The sequence below is a fragment of the Strix aluco genome, chromosome 21 (genome assembly GCF_031877795.1).
Source record: "Strix aluco isolate bStrAlu1 chromosome 21, bStrAlu1.hap1, whole genome shotgun sequence".
NCBI lineage: Eukaryota > Metazoa > Chordata > Aves > Strigiformes > Strigidae > Strix > Strix aluco.
Window position 1 is genome coordinate 14558696 of NC_133951.1, and position 24464 is coordinate 14583159.

The 24464-nt window shown below is 55.1% G+C and overlaps 3 protein-coding genes across 11 annotated transcripts in view; 2 read left to right on the forward strand and 1 right to left on the reverse strand.

Moving 5' to 3' along the window:
* The window catches only part of DNAH17 (dynein axonemal heavy chain 17), a 34176-nt gene extending 32414 nt beyond the window's left edge, over positions 1-1762 (forward strand). For all 6 annotated transcript variants that reach the window (XM_074847282.1, XM_074847284.1, XM_074847283.1 and 3 more), the window contains 2 exons: positions 482-707; positions 1385-1762. In XM_074847282.1, coding sequence (XP_074703383.1) covers positions 482-707; positions 1385-1632 — 474 coding nt within the window. In that variant the 3' untranslated portion in view covers positions 1633-1762. The remainder of the gene's footprint in view (positions 1-481; positions 708-1384) is intronic.
* Positions 40-20486, reverse strand: PGS1 (phosphatidylglycerophosphate synthase 1). 4 transcript variants are annotated; one of them, XM_074847289.1, is made up of 10 exons: positions 19542-20482; positions 15161-15350; positions 13957-14034; positions 12768-12867; positions 11958-12112; positions 11496-11616; positions 10087-10620; positions 5795-5943; positions 3342-3484; positions 40-1566 (listed from the first exon to the last, which is right to left on the reverse strand). In XM_074847289.1, exons 1-9 carry the CDS (start codon positions 20369-20371, stop codon positions 3365-3367), a joined length of 2277 nt encoding a protein of 758 aa, XP_074703390.1. In that variant the 5' UTR covers positions 20372-20482; the 3' UTR covers positions 40-1566; positions 3342-3364. The 4 variants fall into 4 exon arrangements, 3 of the variants coding, with proteins under 3 accessions (XP_074703390.1, XP_074703389.1, XP_074703391.1); XM_074847288.1 differs by having other exon boundaries at positions 11496-11674; positions 11923-12112; positions 19542-20480; XR_012625971.1 differs by lacking the exon at positions 5795-5943 and having other exon boundaries at positions 11496-11674; positions 11923-12112; positions 19542-20486.
* A 1137-nt stretch (positions 20487-21623) lies between these two features.
* Positions 21624-24233, forward strand: SOCS3 (suppressor of cytokine signaling 3). Its single transcript, XM_074847577.1, has 2 exons — positions 21624-21741; positions 22311-24233. Exon 2 carries the CDS (start codon positions 22378-22380, stop codon positions 23005-23007), a length of 630 nt encoding a protein of 209 aa, XP_074703678.1. The 5' UTR covers positions 21624-21741; positions 22311-22377; the 3' UTR covers positions 23008-24233.
* The last annotated feature ends 231 nt before the right edge of the window (positions 24234-24464 follow it).

Here is a 24464-nt window from a genome sequence, read left to right on the forward strand (position 1 = left end):
GCAGATACCACAGAAGACCAGGAATCACCTCCATCAGTGTAGAGTGGTTAACTGGTTTATTTCCCACTATTAATTTAAGCAGTTTGAAGTACCTGAAATGGCCTGTTACCCCAAGAACGAGAGCAGAAGTCTGAAAAGGGTTCACCATTAGAGTGTAGCAGCGTTTCAAAAGAACATTAGCTAACACCATCGTAACTTTATCTGTCCCAGAAGAAATATGTAATAAACCCATCTATTTAAAGTGTGGCTTTGTTAAAACAAATAATAGCAGTATTTACTGCAATCCACATGAACGGTTTAAGTTTCATTGCTGCAGTGGAATCTGCTCTGTATTCGTCACAGACCACCCCCATCCTAGCCTCCCCCTCCGAGGACCACCCGAAGCTCGTGTTGGGCACCGAGACACCCCGTCCCAAAGCAGGACTCTGCTGCTCAAAGGCCACGCTTCCCACGGAAGGACTTTGCTGTTTTTATTTTCCAGGAACTGGACATCTGGACAACAGACTTTGCGCTGCCTGCGACAGTGTGGCTGGCGGGATTCTTCAACCCCCAGTCCTTCCTCACGGCCGTCATGCAGTCCACGGCCAGGAAGAACGAGTGGCCCCTGGACAAGATGTGTCTGTCAGTGGAAGTGACCAAGAAAAACCGTGAGGATGTAACAGCTCCCCCCAGAGAAGGCTCCTACGTGCATGGATTATTCATGGAAGGTAAAAGACTGAATCTTTTATGAGATGTTTCAGACATGTTCAAAGCCCAGTTCAGCCTTAAAAACTCTTGCAAACGGAGCGGGTGTTAGCACTCACTGGCTTAGCTGAATCTGTGCAGCTTTTGCAGAAGCTCCGAGCAGCAGTGCCGCTGTCCCACGCTCATGTCAGACACTCGCCAGCTGAGGGCAGCACCCGGCCAGTTTACAAGCAGAGTTTCACAAACCAGAAACTGGTTTTTTGGAAATTCAAACTGCGTACCATGAACCTGAGGACGGGTTGTCTGAAGCGACATGGTTCTAGTGAATAAATATAGTAAGCTCTTATTCGATGTGCGAGTGAGACAGGAAACTCAGACCCTAAAATAGTTAATGCTAAAAAATGAGGGGGAATGAGATGGCAGCACCAGCAGAGCACCACAGGGGCCCACCTAAACAAGAGCACAGACCACACAGGACAGCTTCTCGCAGCCCCCGCCGCGGCCACGTTCCACCTTCAGCCACGCAACCTTTGTGCAAACCCGAGCGGAAGGGCTGAGCGGGGACAGAATTTATTTAGACCCCCCCAGAGTAAGGCGAAAGACATTCATGAGTCCCAGCGAGATGATACCGTTACCCTAACCAGCACCCAGCCTCGGCCGCGCTGCCAGAGCAGCTCCCTGACAGCCCGTCCCCTTGCAGGCGCTCGCTGGGACGTCCCCTCCGGCGGGATCGCCGACGCTCGCCTGAAGGAGCTGACGCCCCTGATGCCGGTCATCTTCATCAGAGCCGTCCCCGCCGACCGCCTGGACACCACCAACGTCTACGAATGTCCCGTCTACAAGACACGGATGCGAGGTCCCACCTATGTCTGGACCTTCAACCTGAAGACAAAAGAAAGAGCTGCTAAGTGGATCCTTGCTGCTGTGGCTCTGCTCTTACAGACCTAAACTTCAGTGACTGTGGGGAACAGCAAACGCTTTTACTTGCAAAAAACCTCAAACCTGCGTAACTTAGACTAAGTTTGATGGTACCAGAACTATTTTAGCAAAGTATCAATAAAACCAGTGCTGGAACTGCTGTCGTGTGGAGACTGCTCTTACAACGCGCGCAGTTTCGGATGAGGGACGCTGGTTTTCAGTGGGTGGTTTCTGATAAAGTGCTGGTTGGGAGCCAGACCACCGCAGGAAGCCAAACGGAACAGCCGCACGTAACTACCCCGATTCCTTCTCATCGCTCTCTGTCTTTCCACAGCTATTTGTTTGATGGCCCAGTGCTAACTGTGAGCAGAAAATTCAAGACGTGTGCGTGCCCCGTTCCTGTGTGGCAGCACCTGTCTGTTCAGACCAGACGGAAGAAGAAAGGTGCAGATTTGGCTCCGTTCACCAACACGACAACCTGCACGACCCAAAGCAAACAGACCCATCTCTGAAGCACGTTTATTTCTATTTCTAGGTTACAGGATCTACTCTGCCCTTTCTTTCACAACAGAGAATCTGTATCAGCCGTAACGCCCATTAGGGTGATTAGATCTGCTCTGGCCACCATACAGAAGCCAGTGCCTGTCCCTTTAGCATAAAATAATTCACCAAAATCCCACCCCATGAAATACCTGAACAACTAGTTCTAAAATACAGTTGCGTAAAACTTCCCCTACAGGTGGTGGTAAGAAAGGCCACAAGGGCAGGCACACAGAGCTGCTTGTTTCCCCATAAAGCTGTGGCATTTAGAATAAATTACCATTAAGCTTTAGAGTTACCTTCAGCTTTTTCAGGTGCCAGAAATCCCTTTTGTTGGCAATACAAGATGCACATACCCCAGAAGCGAAACGCACAGCGCAGCCCCCACCCGTGCTCTACCACACTTCGACCTGGCTCCCAACCAGCTTCTTTACAGCCACGTGTTACGGCTTGAGCCTCCCACTTTCAGTAACATCCAAAAATCACTTTTTCCCCAAAAGTCCTCTCATGCCTCTCCATGATTCACAAAAGACACTCTTACACACCTTAACATGAAGAAGCCAGACGCACAGCCCCGGAGATGGAGGCCGTATCTACGTAAATAAATGGATGTGTGAACACTCAGCACCAAGGGCACGCGCTTAGGTGCCAACTGCACGGACCACGTGCGCAGCACAGAAAAAGAAACCTAAGAGCGATTCCCTGAAGCTCAGAAGGGCTCCAGTTACTGGGCAGTTGAACAGCCAGGCAACTCCAGGACACTGCCCGAAGTAGAAAAGCAAAAACAACTGCCCCTGTTAACCAACATCTACAAGGTTAAAGCAAAGCGCTGGTCAGATACAAACATGACCAAACATTTTAAATATTCCAACAACGATTTCTATTAGCTGGTCAAGTTAAAACACAGTCCCTCTCCACAAAACTCTGAAAGGGACATTTCAGAAATGGAAAAGGGCAAATACCCCTGTATGGGTTCTCTTTCATTGACCCTTCCAGAAATTCTCGTAGATGAAACCCAGTACAGGCCTTAAGCAACGAGTCTAGTCCGTGGCAAGTACCCCAGAAGAAAAGAGAGGGAGCTGGTTTTTCCCACATCATCCGTGTTTCCATCATCTATTTCTTCCACATGACAGAGTACTGCACTTATTAACTGTAGTCAGTGCAACACAAATTCCCCATAAGAATGGCAGAAAACTCACCCAAAGCAGCAACTTTTCTTCTTTCAAAAGAAATTCTTGATCAGAGGTGTTACCAGCTTCACCCACAGTTTCACGTAACGGTTCGGCTGTTCAAACGTTGATGAGGAGACGACACCTGAGCAGAGGTAAAGCTGCTCCTGCTCCTGTACAGGGAAAGGAACATCGTCCCAGTAAATCCTAAGTGTTAGATTATATAATGGCCTTTAAGGAAAGCAAATTCTCAGATAAAACTGGCCGTGGATCCTGCCAACGGGATGCAGCATTTCTCCCACAAGCCTGAACACAAGATTCTCATTCCACGGGGCACAAGTCCCTGAGCAACCAAACCCCAAGGAGGTCACGCGGGATCTGCCCTTCCCGTCCGCCCCGGCGCTCCACCTCTGGATGGCTGCAGTGCACCTGGAACCCAACCCCAAGAATTAGCAATTTAAACTCTACAAAGAGCAAAGATAGAAGTTTTGCCTCTTTGTGCCCCACAGTTGCAAGAGAGCTAAGCCTGTTTCAGAAAAATCCTAAATCCCTCACTGTAATTGCCAGAAAAGGAAACCTTACCATAATCTCAAGAGACTGGCTTAGGCAGCTCTTTCTAGACACAGCTCAAGCGCTGTGTTTTCAAATGAATATGCAATCATGATTTCAGCTAAATTACCAGAAACACTTGGGCTTCTCTGGTGTGTACACAACCCTGCTGAAGGAGGAAATGAGCCATCATGATGATAATACATGCTCGCAGTGCACGTGAAAGCAGCTGTTTGATCAAAGGTAGAAGCGCTTTTCTTATCAAAGCCCGTCAGGTTTCTAGATTTGCGGGCAAACAAGGAGCAGACCATCTACTCGTAATCTTTTTTTCATTAGCTAAGCTGTCACAAACAACAGGAGACACTCTGCACTGTTTAAATTCAGGGTGGAACAGGGAAGAGGGAACCAAGCACTGGAAAGTAACACCAACACGACGAACCAACAACAGAAGGAAGACATTTGTGCGCCAAATCAGTCTAATTTTAGAAACCCCAAATGTTCCAAGAGCTACAGTCAGCCCTGCTGTGAAGAATCTGCACCGTGGTCATCTGATGCTCTTGAGGTCATCGACCACTGGAAGAGACACCAGTGATCTGAGCTGAAGTTCAGTTCATTCAGTGGAGCCCTCAGAGAAACCCAGACCACTCAAACCTCTTCCCAAATCTCATCACACATTTTGAAAATGGAACTGAACGTTACATAGGCAAAGTGATTTCGTGGCAGCACACCAGTAATGTATTAAGTCCTCTAAACAAAGACACGGAGCAGTAAACAAACAGCCAATCTCGAAATCAGCTTCCAGCAAACGGGAATGGTTTAAAGCCCTTTAAATTAGATCACTGCAGCACTGTTTGAGAAAATTCCTGTGTCATATTTTCATTGATTCTCCCCTTCCATTAGAAACAAGTAGAGGCAAGACATGAATTGAAATATTCAAGCAGCTCTTCCAGTAATAGAATTGTTTTTGATTAGCTATACTCTGACTCATCCTGTGGAAGAGCCCTGATGCAATAGGGCAATTCCCATTGATCTCAAAGACAACTGTGCCTTCTTATGCCAGGACGTGGCTTAACAGAATACATTTTTGAGATCCCCAAGTCACGCACAGAGGCACCAAACCAATTTGCTTTGTGTCAGAGCACAACATGAGAAATTACCGGGGACACTGTCAGTCCCAGCAGAAGATTCAAAGACAAGACAGCTGGAGAATCAGACAGGATTTAGAGAAGCAGCAAAAGTGCCGAGCAGTCCAAGCTGCCTAGTTAAAAGAAAAAAAAAAAAACAAACCAGAAAAAACCCCAGGACACTGAACATTAAACCACTGAAAAATGTTTGTGTCAACATTTACGTTATTATTCAAGGTTATATAGGTTCATGGGCAATGCAACCAGCCCCAAAATCCTCTTCCTGCAGAAACTATGGTAAGATCCCCCGCCTTTGCTCACCTCCACAGCCTGTGGGCAGCCACCCAAAAGCCAACTGATTGACATTTCTATTCCTACAAAGGATTTCCCAAACACCTGAGAGGCAAAATCCTCCAGCAGGCCAAGATCAGCAACTGTGCTAGAGCACAGTGCGAGCCTGGCAATGCCCAAATCCTGGGGACAAGGCCCCTGTGACCCGCGAGCAGCGGGGAGCCCGCAGAGCCTCCCCAAAAGCTGTGGCTCAGCATCCAGCGCCTGAGCACTCCCCAGACTCGAGTTCACTGGGGACACGTGTTCTTTCCCGTTACGGCCTCCATTTCCCAGAAACAGGCACTTGCAGCAGGCATCTCATCAATAGTCACTTAACTGACAGCTCCCGGAGACTTCCTACGCTCAAGAAGGTTTTGAATTATTGTAGCTGTAGGTTTTTATTGCAACTGCGTCATCAGCATTCCCTGTGTGAGCAAGCAGCACAACATCCACGTTATCTCCCCGGAATCAGCCACTTACCCGATGGAGCTGCTGCTGCAAAGCTTTGTTTTCTGTCACTATCGCAACCTGAGCTTCCAAGTCACGATGAACCGAGCGATATCCGAAATTCGGCGAGCCAATGAGCGTTAGGCAGGGAAGATCGCTCCCTGCCAGGTACAGCCAGAGGCCTGCAGGAAAAACGGGAGAAAGGAAGACAAAGGAAATGACCGGGGAAGCCTCACACAATCGCTTCACTCGGGGTCAGTTAGACACGTCAGATTACAGTAACTATAAAAGATCACGACGCCAACCAAGCTTCCTTGCAGATGGTCCAGCATGTCTTGTAAAGCTTCGTACGAATCTCGGGGCGCCCCTGCACAGCTTGTGCTGTCCACATGGTGTGCTCCTAACAGGGGGCTGCAGCCCGCTCAGCGCCGCCCGAGGGACACGTTCTGAAGAATGGAAATACACTGCGGGGGGGGGGCCCAAAATCATCTAGAATGAGTCACTATCGTTGGAGGTCATTCTGCACCACGGCATCTCAGAAGCACTGAAATAAGACAAACAGGTTTTCAGTAAAGGAAAACCTACACCCAGAGCAGCGGGCAGGCGAGCCAGGCCTGGAGCAGTCAGCTCCAGAGCAGGAAGCAGCACGGTCGCACGGTGACCAACCCCCTGCCCGAGACTACACAAGGCAGCGACGTGAAGAGGCATCTCCCTGCTCTGGCAGGTGGATTCACATGAAATAAAGCCTCGTAAGAGAAGTGCAAATTATTACACCCCCTCACTTCCTGAGGAGCCACCCGAAGATGAAATCAAGCTCTTGCCGCTCACCACTGCAGTTCACACACGACTTTGCCAGCACAACGACAGGAGCGTGACCCACCCCAGGGCTGTTTTTCCAAGCACAAGACAGAAACGCCATGCTAGTCTTAAGCACGTTACTGCAGCACAGCAGGGAAGAATGGCCAGGGATGCCACAGGAGAGCCAGGACTATGGCCGAGGAGAGCCTGTAAGGCCATTCTCTGTGTATAAATGGACCCGAGAAGTGGTTGCTCTCCACTCAGCATGGCACACGCGCTCAGAACAGCCCTGGGCAGGTCCCTGATAGATGGCCGATCCCTACTGCCAGTCACACTGACTACAACAAAGAAACTGTAGCACAAAAAACACCTAGTCCTTAAAATAGAAGCAGGTTTCCTAACTCAACCCCAGAGCAGTTCCAAGAATGCCTTGAGTAAGAAGCTGCCGATTCACCACTGGTTCCTGTAAGCTCCTCCCCGCCCCCACAGTGCACACACTCAGCGGCTCCGCTGCCACTTTCAGTCACCGCTCCTGGCCCCGGGGCTGGCACTGCCCCGAGCTCGGCACAGCCGACACCTCCATGGGCCCCCATGCCACCGACATGGGGGGCTCCGGGGGCTGCAAGAGGCCCCCGAGAGGTGCAGAGAGTCGGCAGGTTCTGTCCCCAAAGAGGACGCTGCCAGGGGCTGCGTGGTGCCCCAGCACGAGGCTCCCAGCAGCGGGCCAGAGCTCTGCAGGGCAGCAGCCCCGAGGAACACGCTTCCCCCCTCTTCCCAAGCAGTCACACGGCAGCCCTAAAGCCTTTATGGTCTCTCTGGCTTTATGGCCACCTGGCAGGATCTGCTCAAACAGTGACTCACCTTTCCAGAAAGGGGAAGCGCCGATTCCCAGCCGCTGTTCAATAGCAGTAACGCAGGTTTATCTCGGAGCAAAGAGCCACACTCTGTCACCCGGCACTTGCGTGGAAGGGACCCTAATCCTAAAGGCTGTGCCCGTGTCACCCACACCACCACACCCAGAAATGCAGCAGGGGACAGGTAGATGTGCGCTGCTGCGGGCAGGCTGCACCACATTCCGCCCGGGGAAGCCTCTCGCGTTGCAAAGGTTTGTGTTTCCTACTCACACGTGCACGACGGCAGCGCAGCGCCCTGAACAGGGCTGCCACAACTGCGCCTGCACGGAACGAGCCTCGGGACAGTCGTGACCCCGGTGGGAATACACACTGCGGGAGGTTGTGTGTGAGGATACAACGTGCTCCAAGAGGAGCTGGAAGGGCTTATAAAACAGCACAGTGTCTGGTGTAAACCAGGTAGGTCCTACAGGAGACTAAAGGGTGTCTTTCACCTTAGCCTGAGAAGGAAATACTCCCGGGCAATATTTGCTGTGAGGGATCTCACGTCCTCTTCCAGGAGCCAGAGTCCATGTGCAACTGCCCTTCATCTGTCCCCAGGGTTTCCTCCTCTGCCCCGTCCTCTCTTTCACACACACTGCCTGACTCCTGCAGAAGGAAGCCGGGTGAATCAAACGTGTGCCAAAGGGCAGAGCGTGCCAGAGAAGGGAGCTACGAGCTGATCCTTCCAGCACTCCGAAGAGGAAACGGAAATGAGGCAGCAAACATCTCCGAGCGTCCCTCCTGCCAAGCGCAGGAGCTGCTGAGCTTCGAGTCCTGCATCCCTCTCTCAAGGAGAAAACCACGCAGCAGACGGAGCCCGAAGCACTTCCACGAGAAGGCGCAGCTGTCCCGAAAGGGACTGACTGCCACACGCACTTCGGTAGCATGGAAAAGCAGCCCGTGCCTTCCCAGCTCAACCCGTGCCAAACCACAAAATCCCACTCGCAGTCAGCAGTGCCCGGCAAGAGGGGGAACCTGCGAACTGCAGATCACTCGAGCACGTGCTTCCTGGAAGGCAGACCACACAGGACTTCCCAGCCAGGCAGGCAGCTCCTTCAGGCTGCCCTGGCCCGAGATAAAGGTTTTACTGCACCAGAGTTACTGATCTCACAGCAGGAGGGGCACGACACTCCTTAGAAAGGTCTGTAGTTTCGACACAGAGGCAGCCGAGTAACACTCATGTGTTTTCTCTAGTCAAGAGGCCTGCTCAGCAGCGCTCTCTCTCCCACCACCTATGACCCTTCTGAGCAGCCCTGCAGGAAGCAGGGGCAGGCAGAGGCATCCCGCAGTCAGGAACAGCTCATCTCCTCGAACGGGAACAGGCTGCAGCCCGGGGCTGCGTCCTTCCAGCGCCCACATCAGGCTCGTGCTGAAACAACGGAAACGCCCCTCAGAGCACCGCAAAACCCACCGGGGGAACCGGCACGTTCATTCCTGCCAGATCGGGTGCTGTTACAGTAAGGGAGCTGTCCCGGGGGACAGCGAGCTGGCGCAGGAAGTGACACAGTGACACGGCGCAGAGCTCTGCTCGCAGGAGATCAGAGACAGAGCAGATGCTGCGGAACACGGCAGAGACGGCTCAGCTCGGCCGAGGGCTCTGCCTGACCACGGCAGCCAAGGCGCTCGGTGAGGTGTTCCACGGGCACACCTCCACCTGGGAAGAGCGCAAGAACCTCATTTAGAGTGTCACATGCATCAGACTTCTTCAAAAAATCCTCAATTAAGTGGGTTTCCTAAGCTATTTACATTATTATAATCTAATACTGAGAAAACAAATACTTACTACTGTGTATAAAGTAGGAGAACATAAGAGACAGGGGCTCCATTTTCTGGAAGGAAAATTTAGAGACACAACCAGCAACAGCCAGTCACGGGAAAACATTCATGCTTTGGTCAAGGTGGCACTGAGCCTGTGAAAGTTGTACGCAACCTACCAAGCACGAAAGAATCTGGGGTCTTCTCCAGGAGACCATGATGGCACTACTAATTATTGTTGTTTATTATTAACTACATTTGTTAAGCAATATTCATTTCTCAGCAACTTCCCCTCCAGCTGCCTCCAGCTCCCAGAAGGCACACGGGTGCAGTTATTCCCGATGCTGCACTTTCCTGTATGCCATAAAGAGAAGTTGGTACAAATTCCTCAACACCCGCACCACCCCCATGAGGTCCTGCTGCCACGAGAAGGCGGCGCCCAGGACCCCCGGGAGCTCCCTTCCCGCCTCTGCAGCGTGTCCTGCCCTGGGGTCCCCAACACAGCCCTCGCTCCTCATGGCCAAAGCTGGCAAGAGGGATACAAGAAACTGCACCACAACTGCTGCTGCGACCATAAATACATAAATGTCTCCTTTTCTTTCGCGTCAAGTTTCCATCAAGACAGCACAGGGACAACTCTTGTATAATCCCTGGACTATTCGAATCAGAAATAGAGGCAAGACAGGACTTTGCTTGGTCGTCCTGAGGGATCCAAACGTTGCAGGCTTACGCAAGCCGGGTGTTTGAACCTTGGATGAGTATTGTGGAGGTTAAGCCTCGACTCAGCACTCAGCCATCCCCTCACTAGTTGTGCAACCCAACTACGTGCAAGACTCAAGCGCCTCCTGAACAAGCGCTCTTGGGAAAGGGCCACCTTACCTTTGGCGTGGAAGGTCCACCCAGCCCTGGAGTACTCCTGCAGCTGGACCCTCTGCTGCTGCTGCAGGTAGCAGACCTCGCTGTAAAACTGGTGTTCGATGTACACGTAGGCAGCGGGGATGGCACCGGCCACCCCTTTGGCACCGAAAAACCCGTTCACCTCCGGTGCGGCCAGAAGAATCCGATACTCAGCCCTGGTGCCCAGGATGAGGTCCATGTAAGCCTGCGTCAGGTTGAAGTAGCCAGTGGTAAGGTATATCCTGGCGTCCCGCTCAGCCTCTGTCAGCAGCGTCTCTGTGACCATCTCGTCTATCTGAATCCCAAAAGGTTTCATCTGGATTAAGGGGTAGATCCAGGTGTCGGGTTCTGGTTTCAGAGCCCCAGAGGCTTGCGGGCCTTGCTGGGACAGCACGGAGCTGCCTTGCTGGCTGCTGTGGAACGTCTTTGCGTGAAGGAGTTCCTGTCGTGTCCTGGCAGAGTTGATCACCTCCATGACTCTTCGATTTGCTATCTCACAGTACGCCACCTTGTCTCCTGCAGGAAAACCAGGGAGATTGTGTCTGAGACCTAAAGGTACAGAGCTACACGTCAGCTGTTCTGCAGCAGGAAAAACTACTGACAGGACACCGATATGAGAACAAAAAGGAGCTAACACAAAGACCACACATCTTTCTTCCCTAAGTCTCAAAAACAGATGCTTTAAGGTGAGCAAAGGTACATTAGAGAAAAAAAATACTCAGCTTTAAGAGAGGTAAGAAACTTGACTCGCCGCAGCTTGAAAAATCCACTGAGAAAAGACCAGGGCAAAGCTAAAATGGTAACCAAGAACAAACTGGAACACACACAGTCTAAGCTTACACCAGACAGCAGCGCACAAGGCCAGGACAAACACTTAGGATGCAATCAGCCTGGCAGAGAGATGCCCTTCTCTGCCCTCTGCAGTGCTTGTTCTCGGGCTTCCTAATCCGATATTCATCTGATTCCCAGAACAGACTCGACTACAAAATATTAATTACCAAAAATAGCACTACATTCATGAAACTTTCAGAATATGTACACACAGAACATCTAGAATTACAGACATTAATATCAAAAATAGAAAGAACCTCTCAAGGAATTTAAGCTCTTGTTTAAGGTCATAAGCAGGAGAATAATGAAGAAGCAATGAGACAGTTAGAGAAACTCTCTGCCAGATTAGCTGGCGATAGCTAGGAACACTCTGACAGATCCAGCCTCACAACTCCAGCAATCTTGACTTTTAACAACCGATAGCACAGAACTGGGACACCCCACAGCCTGTAAACAATGGTCAGACACTCAGCAATTCACACATGGATGGAGTCCGAGTCATCCTTAAACCCCGGCTGTCCCTCCCCTCCTCTGGATCGTATCACCCAACTCCCTCCTACCCTGGTAGGGATGTACCATCCCCTCCAGCATCTGGACTGTGTCATCTCGCTGTAATTGCAGAGACACGTCTCCAATCGCATCCACTAGCTCCGTGAAGAAGTCTGCAATCTCAGGAGAGTCCTGCAGGAGAACATAGCGGTCCTGACGGTTGGTGAAGTACAAATCACTCAGGTTTGCGCTAGGAGAGAAAAAGAAGAGTTCCAGAACAGAGCCCAGGCATATGATCCTGAACACCCCAGCCTAGGCTACAGATCTCGCTCTGCATAGAACTGGACTAAAGTACAAATCAGCCTCTTCCTTTTGAAACTCGAGAAGTCTTTCTTTTCTCCTTTCATACGAGAATCTCACACGGAAGAGCTGTGGCTGAGCTTGCCTTGCCACCTCAGCTAAAGGAACCACATCAGGGCCCGAAGAGGCAGGACTCACCCGCTCAGGATCACATTATCATCAAAGAGATAGACCTTGATGTGCTGCAGTCCAATGGTCTCATTGAAACGCTCTGGGATCAGGAGCCTGAGAAGGCCACGCAGGTTTGGGGTGTGGAAGAGGGACACACGGACTTGCTCGGGAAATCGCTGCAGCAACGGAATGAGCATGGTTCGAGAATTCTTCCTGCCTGGGAGAGAAGGGGAGTTTCACGCGCAGGATCACAGCACGGCCCCGCAGCTCCTCGCCGAGAGGCTGGTTACAGAGGGAGCACCCGTCTCATCTGCTGGCACCTCACATGGGGGGTTCTGTGGGTTTGTTTTTCCAATCGCTTTCACTTGCACTATGTCAATATTGAAATCGACACCCAGAACTGTAAGTTCTTTGATGAATGGGCCTTGGAAACGGTCACCGAGCAGGTCTGACACCATTCAAGCTGCCACACCTAGACCAGTAACAGGTGCTACAGAGTCACCACCAAGGGTTCTGATTAAGTGTACTGCTACTTCCAACGACTCCCACTTTCCTTTCAAAATGAAAATGTAAGACAGCATGATGGATACGGGCAAAGGCACTGGCAAGGAAACTAAGCAAGAAAGCCCAAGCTGCACAGAGCAGAGTTCGGCCCTGCTCGCTCCTACCACCTATTTTCAGAATAAAAGCTGCTCAGCTTAAAGATTCTCTGGGAATAAGTAGTTCCTGGTATACAAAAGGCCAGTTTTAAAAGGTGTATGATTTAAACAAGTAGATCCAACTGGTCAAGACAGCCTCTCTCTGAAAAAACAGTTTATGCAGCCTAACTGTAAAATAAGCCTTTGAAGAAAGCAAAGCATCACAATATCTACCCCGAGATCCCCTGGTGTAGTCAAGGAGAATGGAAACTCTGAGGTTAGACGATCCTTTTGCTTGCAGTGATTTCTCCAGTGTTTCTTCTAAGCAATCCACCTGCAGAGAGAGATTTCTCTACTCATGACAGAAAGTAAATCAAGCTTTATAAAAACGAAAGCGCTCAGCAGCCAGGAGGCTGGTGGCCATGAAAGCTCCCACACCCTAGTGCGAGTCTCCTACTCATGCAAAACGCTGCGAGTTCAGACTCTGCTCTCACTCTATCAGCCTAAAGCAACACATGAAAGGGCATCGGTTTTACACGCACACATCCTTCGGGCCTCTGAAGAGCAATTACCATTTAGCAGAAAAAGTCCCAACATCCTTCCCAAATCACAGATTTGCATTACCAAAGAGAAACCTTGGTCAGAGTTCACAACTGATGCAGAGGCAGTTTTATTCCTCAACTACAAGGCGGTTTGTCACGTGCAAATTCAAATCTTGTGTACAAGCCCAGACAAAGCCAGGCACAAAACCTGGGCAGGATCTGTCCACCTTTACCCTGCTGTGGAATTTGCATCCTAACACAAGAAACTGGCCAGGGCCAGGCTTCTCCCTAAAGGTCTTAGGTGATGCTTTTGTTTCTAAACAAAAGGGAAAGAGGGAAGAACAGGAAACAGAAAAGGCAAACAACAGGAAGCAAAGCTGACCTCTGTCTTAAATGCAGAGAGCTAATCCTGCATCTGCATTCTGTACTTGGAGGACAAAACATATCCCTACACACACACAACTTTAATCATGTTCAAGAAAAATGCCAGAAAAAAAAAATTATCCATGATCCCACAGTTCCATAAAAACCCCTTTGACCACTGTGCCAGTAACCTCTAACAGCCTGGAAGACCCGTGGAAAAGTCCAGCAGTTCCAGGGCTCTGTACTAGGTCTAAAACAGAAACCCCATGTGCCTCCCTCCCAAACTCCTCCCTCCCCCTGTCCAACACACCAGCGCAGCCAGGAACCCCGAGAAAACTCTCAGGGAGAAAACACGTGTAAAGTGAATCCCTACAGGGAAGTTTTAAGGACGCTACAAGCTCACAGACTGCACCTCACATGAACCTCGTGTACCTGCCTGAGCAGGACGCTTTTGGCAAAGACGTGCATTTTCTTTCTGCGTGCACTTCCTCCCCTTCCCAAACCCTTCCCACACTCACCAGCTCCTGTTCGAGAAGCCCCGTTCCCAGGTACAGCGAAGCCATCACCACTCGCTGCTTGGCTGTTTTTATCTGCACCTGGGAGTAGCAGAAAATAAGTTCAGTTTCCTCCTGGGTCTCTGTGATCACCGGGAGCTCATGATCCAGACCACACAAGAGCTGTGGTCCCCCGAGGAGCATTGCTTTAGCCAAACCACAGCACCGTCTCCCTCACCTTGCAGAGGGAAAGGCACAAGGAAAACACTGATAGCAAAGATGTAAAACACACAGGTCTTTACAGAGCAACGTCGGCACCATCACTGCATCTGAAAACCAAGGAAGAAGCCAATGCTTTCTGGAAAACTGAGGAACACGTTCCCTGCAGCTAAAACTGCCACATACAAAAGCAGTTACCAGGCAGTAGCTGCAACACGGGGATTGTATCAGCACTGGCAATCCCAGCTTTCATTCTGCAACTGCTTTAATCCTCTGTGCCCCATGAGCTAGCCAGGACCTAGACACCTGTCTGCAGAGCTCTCCTCCTCTCCCCTGCGCTCACCTTCGATGCCACAGGGGTGGCAGCTGCTGCCTTCACGGCCCCCCCCGAGCCGTGTTCTCCACCAGCTCACCACGGCGACCTGAGATCATGTTTCAGAAGTACTGGAACTTGCTTTAAATATGCACTGGGAAAAGACTTGAGCAACTGAGCTAAACAAAGAAAGTCTCACCTCAGCCCTACTACTTACCCAGGAGATGCAGCGTTACAGGCCTCACACTGTAATGACCCAGGAGACTTTGGGGGGGGGTGGAGGGAGCCGTGCTCGGTCGTATTGCAAAGAGGAGGCTCGAGGCTGATCTAACAACAGCCCGCAACTACCTGAAGAGTAGTTACAAAGATGACGGAGCCAAACTCTTCTCGGTAGTTACAGCTGAGCCGCAGCCACAAACACCTTTGGGAAGTTCAGGTCTAACACCAGAAAAAAACCTGTAAACTACTGAGATGGCGCCGCACTGGAACTGCTCACCCAGAGGCAGAGCTCCCTCCTCAGCCATTTTCAAGGCTCGGCCAGACAAAGCCTGCCTGACCTGATCTAGGGTTGACGACAATCCTGCTTCAAGTAGAAGGCTGGACTAGTACCCTGCAGGTGCTTCTTCCTAACAGCTCTCTGTGATTCTCCATGACCACTGCAGCTCCCAGCCCCCAGAAACCATCCCCGCAACTCACCTTCAAGAGCTCATAGAATTCAGCCGGGGATGAAAGCACCTTGACGTGCGAGCTGGAGATCCCGAACTCCGGCACCAGATTCCTGATCCACTGGAACCTGTGTGCTCCCTCTGGACAAAGGGAACAAGGTGGGGCTGTGATCACAGGAACAGGAGGGCTGAGCAGTGGGGCTAGAAGCAGCCATGACGATCTGTGGAAAGAAAGATGGAGGAATTCTTTATGGTGGAGCCTTTGCTCCCCACAAACAGCCTCCAAGCAGGTGAAGAGCGAGCTGCAACCAGGGCCAACACATTGTAAGGATCCACACTGGCAAGAATGCCTCTCCACAATCCCAGCTGAACCACCAAAGCCAAATCTAGAAATAGAAGAACACAGGCAAAAGGTGGGAGAACAGATCTTAAGATCATCAGCTCCTTCCCCTAGCTGCCAGGGGAGTGAGGGGAAACAACTCTTTCGCATCAGAACAGGAACACAGGAGAGGAAAGGGGCTGGAAGCTGAAGAAACTGAGGGCTGAGCTCTCCCGACCACCCACAGAGCAGGGTCTGGTGCCGCTGTGGTACCGGCTGTGCCTGTACCCGCTCACACACAGGCATCAGCTCTGCCACGGCCAACAGTCACTTTCACGTCCAGCTTAGCTGGGCTAAAGATCAGTTCTTTCTATTTCAGGTAAAGATGTTTTAAAAATCATACTGCTCTAAAAGTTCCCTAACAAAACAGAAAAATGCCTCAATCCCTCAAACTTATCCAAAAAAAGATCCACAACACACAAAGTGCCCGAGTGCGAGTCCTAGCAAAAGCAGTGAAGTCACAGACCAGAACGACGCCCCAAAGGATCGAGTGCGTTCCAACAGGTACGAGCCGAGAACCACGACTGAGAACCACGAGTGGCCCTCTACAAGGGCACCACTCGCCTTCTGCACAAGTACTAAAAGAAGGTCGAGACTTCTCTTACAACCTTCAAAGTAACTGTAAGGGGAACAGCAGGAAGCTCATTCTTTAAAAGGAAATTTCAGAACAAATTTAATTCCTTTGAAGTCACTTAGGGAAGAAACCAACTCACTGTTAACATGCTTAGGGGGGTGACAAGAAGCAAACGACATCTTTCCTTCTCTGGAGGCTTCACGCACGCAAACTCATCAAGTCGTACAATAACCCCTGGTAGGAGTCTGTCCACATGACAAAACCACATTTCAGCACAATTAGCAGCAGCAACTCCCATGAGATTCGGGAATCGAGAAGAAAGGACTGAACTGCATCCCCAGACTGACAGAAAACATTCTGGCCTGCAAATCCTACTCGCAGGAGTCAGACTTGCTGTCAGGACAGAGCCGAGGCGGCTGGTCTCGCCCTGGAGGAACGCCAGGTCCCTGGGGCCAACAGGCAGCCACCATCTTGTGACCCATCCTGATGCATTCTGCCACCACCACGTACCGAGAAGAAACTTGATTATAACCTTTACCAGAATTTGTTACAAGGAACTTTTAGGTTTTACCACAATCCAAAGCCAAATGACCACAGATTCCAGGAAGATGATTTCACTCATTTGCTTCATGATAGAACACTGGATCTTCACAAGGTTTCCGAACACCCTTACACAGAAGCCAGACAGTTTGCAGTTGCGTTTCCTGGAAAATCCACTAGTTTGTCACTGACTATTCATCGCAACAGAAATCTGAGTCAATTTGTGCAGGAATTCCTAGGATGGTGGTTTTCAACAGATGATGTGGGCCAGGCTCAGACTTGACACCCAGAAGTTATACAGATTACCAACACAGGAAATATTCCATAGAAGATGTTAAAAAAAAAAAAATCAAAGCAGAAATACAGGAAATACTGTTTTTCAAGCACATACGCATTTTATGATAACAATTAATCAGCAGGAGAAGATAAATATTCTCCTTATTATTCCATTGGTCAGTCTTAGCCAATTATATTTCCAGAAGCCAGGACAGCGGCAGAGAAGCCACTTCCCAGAAACATGACTCTAAGAAGCCATTTTCTGGCAAAGAGTATGAAAACTGCAAGTTGAACTGCACCTGCACCCTCACTCTACGAGGCCAAACGGCAGGTTATGGAGTGACCAGGCGCTCTTCAGGGGGTCAGTCCCCTCCCGGTGCTGCTGAGGGAGTAAAACCGATCCGTGTCACCAGCACTACTTGGTCTGAGCCTCCAGATTAATTCTAAGCACGGAGTGATTGATACCCACTAATTCTATACTCTGCCTTTTTTACTACCCACACAATTTACAGTATATCTACACTGTTTGATCTTTTAATCCAATACTGAAATTTTAGAAGTTCTTTAGTGGTGAGAGCCTGAGGCTTTTATAATTATTAAATAAATCACTACTTTGCTCCAGCCAGCAGTAACAAAGGCACAGCAACCACCCACCGAAGCGGCAGCTTCTACCCACCAGTGATTGAAAATAGCGCAAGCGACTACCCAAGTACAACACAATCCTTTCAACTGGCCACACACAACAGTCAGAAACCACATAACATTATGAAGAAATCACCAAAATTCCATACTTCAACAAACCAGCTTTCAGAGAAACAGAAAATGGGGCGGGGGGGAGCCCTTCCCATGTACTCCACATCATCAAGTTAACCAGAAAGAGAAAACGGAACTAAAAGGAACCACCTCAAATCTTTTCTGCATAAAAAGTTGGTCCTAAATATAAACGAGGGATTTTTTGTGTGTGTTCTATTTTTAAAAATTGTGGTTTGGGTACACAAACTCATGATGCAGCCGAAACACTCTCATTCACTGTAAAACCTCATCTGCAGAGCCAGCGGTGAAGTGAAACTGCAGGATACGGTGCTGGCCTTCACCCACGCATACGTCACCGCACAGGGGGAGCTACAGACTGCCCGTCTTTGAATTCAGCTGTCTCTTTCCAGGGCTCAGTCTAGTAATTCATCTATGCTAAAAACTCTAATGAAACCAAAAGAGAAGTTTGAAAAGAATTTCCCTGGCTTAACCAGGAACATAGAGCAGAACACGGGCTAACGCGGGGCTCCGAGACAACAGCAAGGACAACCGCAGCCCATCTGCTGTCCGGGGGGAAAGGAGCGTGGAGACAGGCCGTGAGACGAGAGACACCACGCTTACAAAAATACGTTTAATTCAAACAGAAGATGGTACCAGGCACCGCACTAACCAAAACAAAACACAGAATCCTTCCAGTGCTCTTACCAAGTCGGGTGCAAAGTGATGCCCAAAGACTGGGGGGAAAGACCTTTCTTTACAGAATCCTTTGAAGCATTTTGATCACTTCTGAACCCAGGACATGGTTCTACAGGACAACCATCTCTGCTTCTTTAACGTTTTGTTTTTAGCATGAATTGTACTCCTGACCACGCAGCCCCACCGAAGCAGCAGCAGCCGGGATAAGGAGAAGCTTTGGGGGAGCGTGGCTGCGGGCAGACGGGCTGGAGGAACCAGAGCCTGCGGCTGCGGCCGGGCGTTCCCTTCAGCACGCACGCCGCCAGACGGCACCCAGAAGGGCAGATCTGCCTCCCCGCAGCTGCGCCCTCCCAGTCCCTTCCGCTCCCCAGGGAAGGAGAGGGAGGAAAGGGAGAGTTTGGGCAATTTTCCGAGGTCAGCTCCTGGATCCTGCTCGCTGCGCAGCTGCCCGAGGGAGATGTCAGGAAGAGGAGCGATGGCCGACTCCCTCCCGCAGCAGCTCACTCAGGTCCGTTCAAAATGACGGTTCGATAATTCACCGACTCCAGCATCATGGTGGCTGCCGCGGGGAGGAGCAGCCCTCTTTCCCCCTCACCTCGCTCCTGCCAGATGAGGGGCCGAGACCCATTCTCATTCTTTTCTGACGGGGGGATCTCACCTTCCGCACACAACCTGGGCAGGCTGTGCCTAACACCCAAACCCCAGCCAGGGGCTGGCCAGCACCTGGGACAGCCGAGGTGGAAACCTACCCCTAGCAAATGAGTAATATTGTTCAGCACCTGAAAGACAGCAGGAGTAAAGCAAATAAAAAAGAAATAAATAAAGTCCACCTCTTGTCCTGGGGGCAAACGGGCAGCGAGAGCAGCCTGACGGCCTAAAGCCGGCTCAGGGAGCAGAACCGGCCCTCGCCCCGGCCCTGACGCGCCTTCGCAGCGGCTGATTCACTGCGGGAAACAACCAGCGCTTCCGCGGAGCCGCCCGGCGGGGGAGGCCGAGGGTCCCGCACCGGCAGGGCCGTCACCTCCCCGCCCCCGGAGCGTCTTGGCGCGGGCACACGCGGAGCAGAAACCCCCCGCCCCGGGCAGCGCCGCGCCCAGAAAGCGGAAGCGGCGGGCGGGGGAGGCCGCCCGGGCCGCTCCGGGTAACGCGAGGCCGGCAGCGAAGGCGGCCGGGGGCTCCCGGCGCGGCTCTTACCTGCGGGCGCGGCGGTCGCGGCCGCGGGAGAGGCGGTCGGAGAGGCGGCCGAGCAGCGCGGCCAGGCCCAGGCGGCCCCGCGGCAGCCAGGCCGAGAGTCGCCGCCACAGCGCCGCGCCCCCCGCCGCCGCCATCAGCCCCGCGCGCCTTCCGCTTCCGGCCGCTGCCATGGCGACGGCCCCGCCCCGCGCTTCCGCTTCCGGGTCGCCGCCGCCGGGGGCCGCCCATGCCGGGGGGGGGGGGGGCCGGCCCGGGGCTCCCGGCGGCGCCGGGCCCCCGCGGGAGGACTCAGTGTCCGCCGCGCCCAGACGGGCCCGGGGGGTCTCGGGGAGCGCTCGCTGTCCGGCGGCTCCCCCCGGCCCTCGCGCCTCCGGGCCCGCTCGGGAAGCTGCAGGCCGAGCCCCGGGAGCTTCACCGCCGCCCCCTCGCCTCCCCCCGCCTCTCAGCGCGAACGGCTCCTCCGGGAGGGACACGGCTCCTTCCCACGGCGGAGTCGCCGTTTGCCGCCCCTGGCTTCCCCCGCACCCCCCATCCCCGGGGCGGGGACGGGCTTGGTGTACGGCCACGGAGGGGAGCGCCCGCCCCCCCCGCCGGGGTCCCCGTGGCTTCCCACACCGGGCAGGGCGAGGCGGAGCCCCGGGGGAATGGCGGGGGGGGGGGGGGCGCGGGTCCCGCCGCCGTGCCCGGCAGAGCCGCGTTTCTGCCGCCCAGCCCCGGCTGCGGGAAGCCCGCCCCCCCCCAGCCCCCGGCCGGAGCCTCCCGCCCCCTCCCGTCCCTGCCCCGGGTTTCGCCACTCCCGCCCCCGGCAGCGCTCCAGCGCTCGTTTGCATTTCAGCCCAGCTGCTCCGCCGCAGCCTCACTTCCCAGAACTGCTGCGCTGCTGTTTATTCCTGACTGGCAGCGGCGGCGGCTCCTCCAGGGCAAATTAAACTATTTAAAATAAAATCCACTGACAAAGTCTGGTTTGTTTTCGAGGTCGAAACTGACAATTGCCAAACGAAAATGCAGGGAATCCAGGTGGGGAAGGGGGGCTCCGGGCCCCTCCGGCCGCCAGCCCCGAGCCGGGGCAAGGGGATGAGGAAACCCCCGGGGATGGGGCCCGGCCGCGCCCGTCCGGGGGCACCCAGCCAGGGAAGGGGGGCTCCGGCTCCTCGGCCTCGCAGCGGCTCCCCACCGGCCCCCGACGGCTCCACCGACGGGCGCCTCGGCCCCTGTCCTCCAAAGCACCGACCGACCGCACGGAGCGTCCCCGGGATCCCGGGGCCAGCGCTGGCCCCGCCGGAGCCGCCGTCGTCCCCTCGGCCGCCCGGGAGCGGGGCTGCGGGCAGGGGGGCCGGGCCGCGGCTGGCCTGGCCGGCTCCCGGGAGCCCCCCGGCACAGCCCCGGGAGAGGATTCGCCCCTTACTGTCCCCAGACGTGGGGGTCGAGGGGGTTTTTCCTCCCCACACGCCTCCCGGGAAGCGCCGCTGAGGGCACCTTGTACTTGACATAAAGGCCGGTGGCGTGGGGATGCTGGAGCCGCGGCCCCGCTGCGTGGCGGCAGCACCCCCCCGGTGTACCCCCCCTCCCGGTGTACCCCCCCCGGTGTACCCCCCCAGCCGGGCCCCAACCGCCTGGCCAGGGCGAGCCCCCGCCTGCTCCTCCCGGACGGGGGCCGGGTACCCCCCAGTAGCAGCGGGGGGTCTTCACAGCGCCCTCCGGGGGCACCGGCATCCCCGGCCCCCAAGTGCCACCCTCCCGGCGGCCGCCCGCGGACAGGGCTCCCCCCGCGCTGAGGGTGTCCCGGGGGGGCGGGGGGGGGGGGACCTGGCGGCCCCGGGGCTGCCCTCGCCCCCGCGGCCCGGCCGGCCCCGGGAGAGGAGGGAGGGGAGGGCGGGGAGGGGGGGCCGCGGCCGGGCCGGCCGGGACTCTCCTCTTCTTAGAAGGAAAGAGCGCGGAGGGGAGCGGGAGGGGGCGGCCGCGCTGCCCGGAATGGGCCGGCGGTGGCTGGCGGCGCGCCGAGGCGGGCCGGGCCGGGCGGGGCGGCGGGAGGGCGCCGGGGAGCGTTACAAGAAGCCGCGCAGTTCCAGGAACCCGAGGGCGGGCTCTGCGCCCGCTATAAGAGGCCTCCCCGGGCGGCCCCGGCAGCTCCGCCGCCGCCCGCTGCCGCGCACCGGCTCCGCCGCCGCCGCCGCGACCGGCCCCGGCACCCGCGCCCCAGGTACGGCGCTGCCCGCGGCGGGACGGGACGGGGCCCCGGGAGGGGGAGGCGGGGACCGGGGAGTCCCGCGGGGAGGGGATAGCCCGGTACCGGGGATGCCGGTGCCCCCCCGGAGGGGAGATAGCCCGGGGCCAGCGGAGCCGGTGCCCCGCGGCGAGAGGAAACCTGGGGCCGGGAATGCCGGTGCTCCCCCGGGAGCGGGGTAACCGGGGATGCCGGTGCTTCGGGAGGGTAATAGCCGAGGACCGGGCGTGCGGTGCCCCTCCGGAGGGGGGGGGTGTGATCGCCGGGGATGACGGTGCCCCGGGAGGGCGGTAGCCGGGGGCCAGGGATGCCGGTTCCCCCCGGGGAGTGCGATAGTCGGGAACCGGCAGAGCCGGTGCCCCCCGGTGAGGGGACAGCCGCGGTCGGGGGGTGCCGGTGCCCCGCGGGGGAGGGCGGTAGCCCGGGACCGGGGGTGCCGGTGCCCCCGGGAGGGGAATAGCCGCGGTCCGAGGTTGCCGGTGCCCCGGGGAGGGGGGAGCCGGGGAGCGGGGGTGCCGCGGCTCACCCCGCCGTCTCTGCCGCAGGTGATGGTGTAGCAGCGGCTGCTCCCGGCAGCAGCACCCCGAGCGCGCAAAGCTGGCTCCCTGCGCCATGGTCACCCACAGCAAGTTCCCCGCCGCCGGGATGAGCCGCCCCCTGGACACCAGCCTGCGCCTCAAGACGTTCAGCTCCAAGAGCGAGTACCAGCTGGTGGTGAACACCGTGCGCAAGCTGCAGGAGAGCGGCTTTTACTGGAGCACGGTGACGGGCGGCGAGGCCAACCTGCTGCTGAGCACCGAGCCGGCCGGCACCTTCCTCATCAGGGACAGCTCGGACCAGCGGCACTTCTTCACCCTCAGCGTCAAGACGGAGTCGGGCACCAAGAACCTGCGTATCCAGTGCGAGGGCGGCAGCTTCTCCCTGCAGAGTGACCCTCGCAGCAGCCAGCCCGTGCCCCGCTTCGACTGCGTGCTCAAGCTGGTGCATCACTACATGCCGCCCGCGCCCTGCGCCGTCCCCGAGCAGTCGGGGGGGGCCCTGCACCCCAAGCGCACCTACTACATCTACTCGGGCGGCGAGAAGATCCCCCTGGTGCTGAGCCGCCCGCTCTCCTCCAGCGTCTCCACCCTGCAGCACCTCTGCCGCAAGACCGTCAACGGGCACCTGGACTCCTACGAGAAGATGACTCAGCTGCCGGCTCCCATCAAGGAGTTCCTGGACCAGTACGATGCCCCCCTCTAAGGGGCCGCTGGAGCGAAGTTACAGGCTACAAGCACAAGAGCAGGGGACGGGCACAACGCCCCATGGGCACGGGGACTCGCAGGGCACGCCGAGCCTCTCCCTCTAGGAAGGAGGGGAGGGGGACTGGGGCGAGCCACCGTGGGCCCGGGGCTGTGGCCAGCACAGCCTGGCACCCTTGGTGCTGGGGGGGACCCCCCGAGGAAGCAACACCCCCTCTCCGCAGGGAAGGAGACTGCTCCAGTTGGACTGTGGATGTTACAGTGCGCCCAGTGCGGAGGCCTCCCCGTCGCGGCCAGGGAGAGCCCATCAGCAAAGCCCCCGCGGGCTCGGGCAGCCAGGACGGCACCTGCGGCACGGGGGGACGTGCGCCCCGGCAGCCACATCCCCGCTGCCGCAGCGGGACCACGCCTGGGGTGTCCTGGCGAGCCCCCCCTTCTGCCACCGGGAACGGAAAGCACTGGAGTCCAGCGAGTGCCTGATCACTTTTCCTCGGTTTTAAGGGGAAAGTGTTTTTTGCCCGTACTGTACTTTACCTCTTGCTGCCTCCTTGTGGGTGGAAGCTCCTTTCACACCAGGCCCCAGACTTGGAGGTCGCTGCCTTTTTCCCCTCGTTGCCATTTTCCAGGGGACTAAGCCTTAATATTCTCCCTGCCCCGTGGTCTGGGTTACTGCACATCGTTTGGTGACGCTGCGCGATAACGGTCCCGGTGACGTGCTGCGAAGCCGGAGGGGAAACGGCGTGTCCTGACACCGCTGAGAGTCCCCGCACGACCGCGTCTGCGAGGAGCATCCAGGGGACCCGGTGCTGCCCTGGACCGTAACTCCCGAGTGTCGCACCCCACCTCTGCCCGGCCGCTCCCGCAGACCCCGGCCTCGCTGCTCCACGGGGGCCCCGATTCCCGCGGGAAGGCGGCGGGAGGATCCCCTGGAGCACGTTGTCTCACGAGTGCTTTTCTGCCTCCGCCCGGAGAAGCGGTTGGGTTTTTCTGGCTTTTTTTTTTTATTTTATTTTTTTTTTAACCGAAGGGATGTTTACAGGCCAACGTGAATCACTGTCTTTTATAAAGATTCCATCTTCACCTCCAGCCTCGAGGGCTGAGCAAAACCATGCTTGAAAATTCAACCAAAACAAAACTCAGATGAAACTTTGCACATATTTATATTTATATTCAGAAAGGAAATCTTTCCATAATTTATAATAAAGAGCACTATTTTTTAATGAAAAACCTCAGATCTGGTTTGTTTTCTCCCTTGCACCCCCAAGGCCGCTCGGGCCCCCCGGCGTGACGCACGTCCCTCCCGGCCACTGCCCTCGCTCGAGGCCGGGATGGTGTTTACACCACGTAAGCGCCGGCGGCTTCCTGGAGCCGCTCTCCGTGCCGGGGTGATCCCGCCGCGGTGACTCACAGCCCGCCCTGCAGAAGCGCTGCCCCAGTGCTCAGGTATGTCTGAGCCCC

Excerpts from the sequence above, each read along its gene's own strand:
- PGS1 (XM_074847288.1), bottom strand. The coding sequence starts at position 20,371 with ATGCAAACGAGCGCTGGAGCGCTGCCGGGGGCGGGAGTGGCGAAACCC. Across the intron at positions 15,351-19,541 it reads CGCGACCGCCGCGCCCGCAG|ATCGTCATGGCTGCTTCTAG; the intron begins GTAAGAGCCGCG and ends TTCTTTCCACAG. Across the intron at positions 3,485-5,794 it reads TGCAGCAGCAGCTCCATCGG|GAGCAGGAGCAGCTTTACCT; the intron begins GTAAGTGGCTGA and ends TTCCCTGTACAG.
- SOCS3 (XM_074847577.1), top strand. The coding sequence starts at position 22,378 with ATGGTCACCCACAGCAAGTTCCCCGCCGCCGGGATGAGCCGCCCCCTG.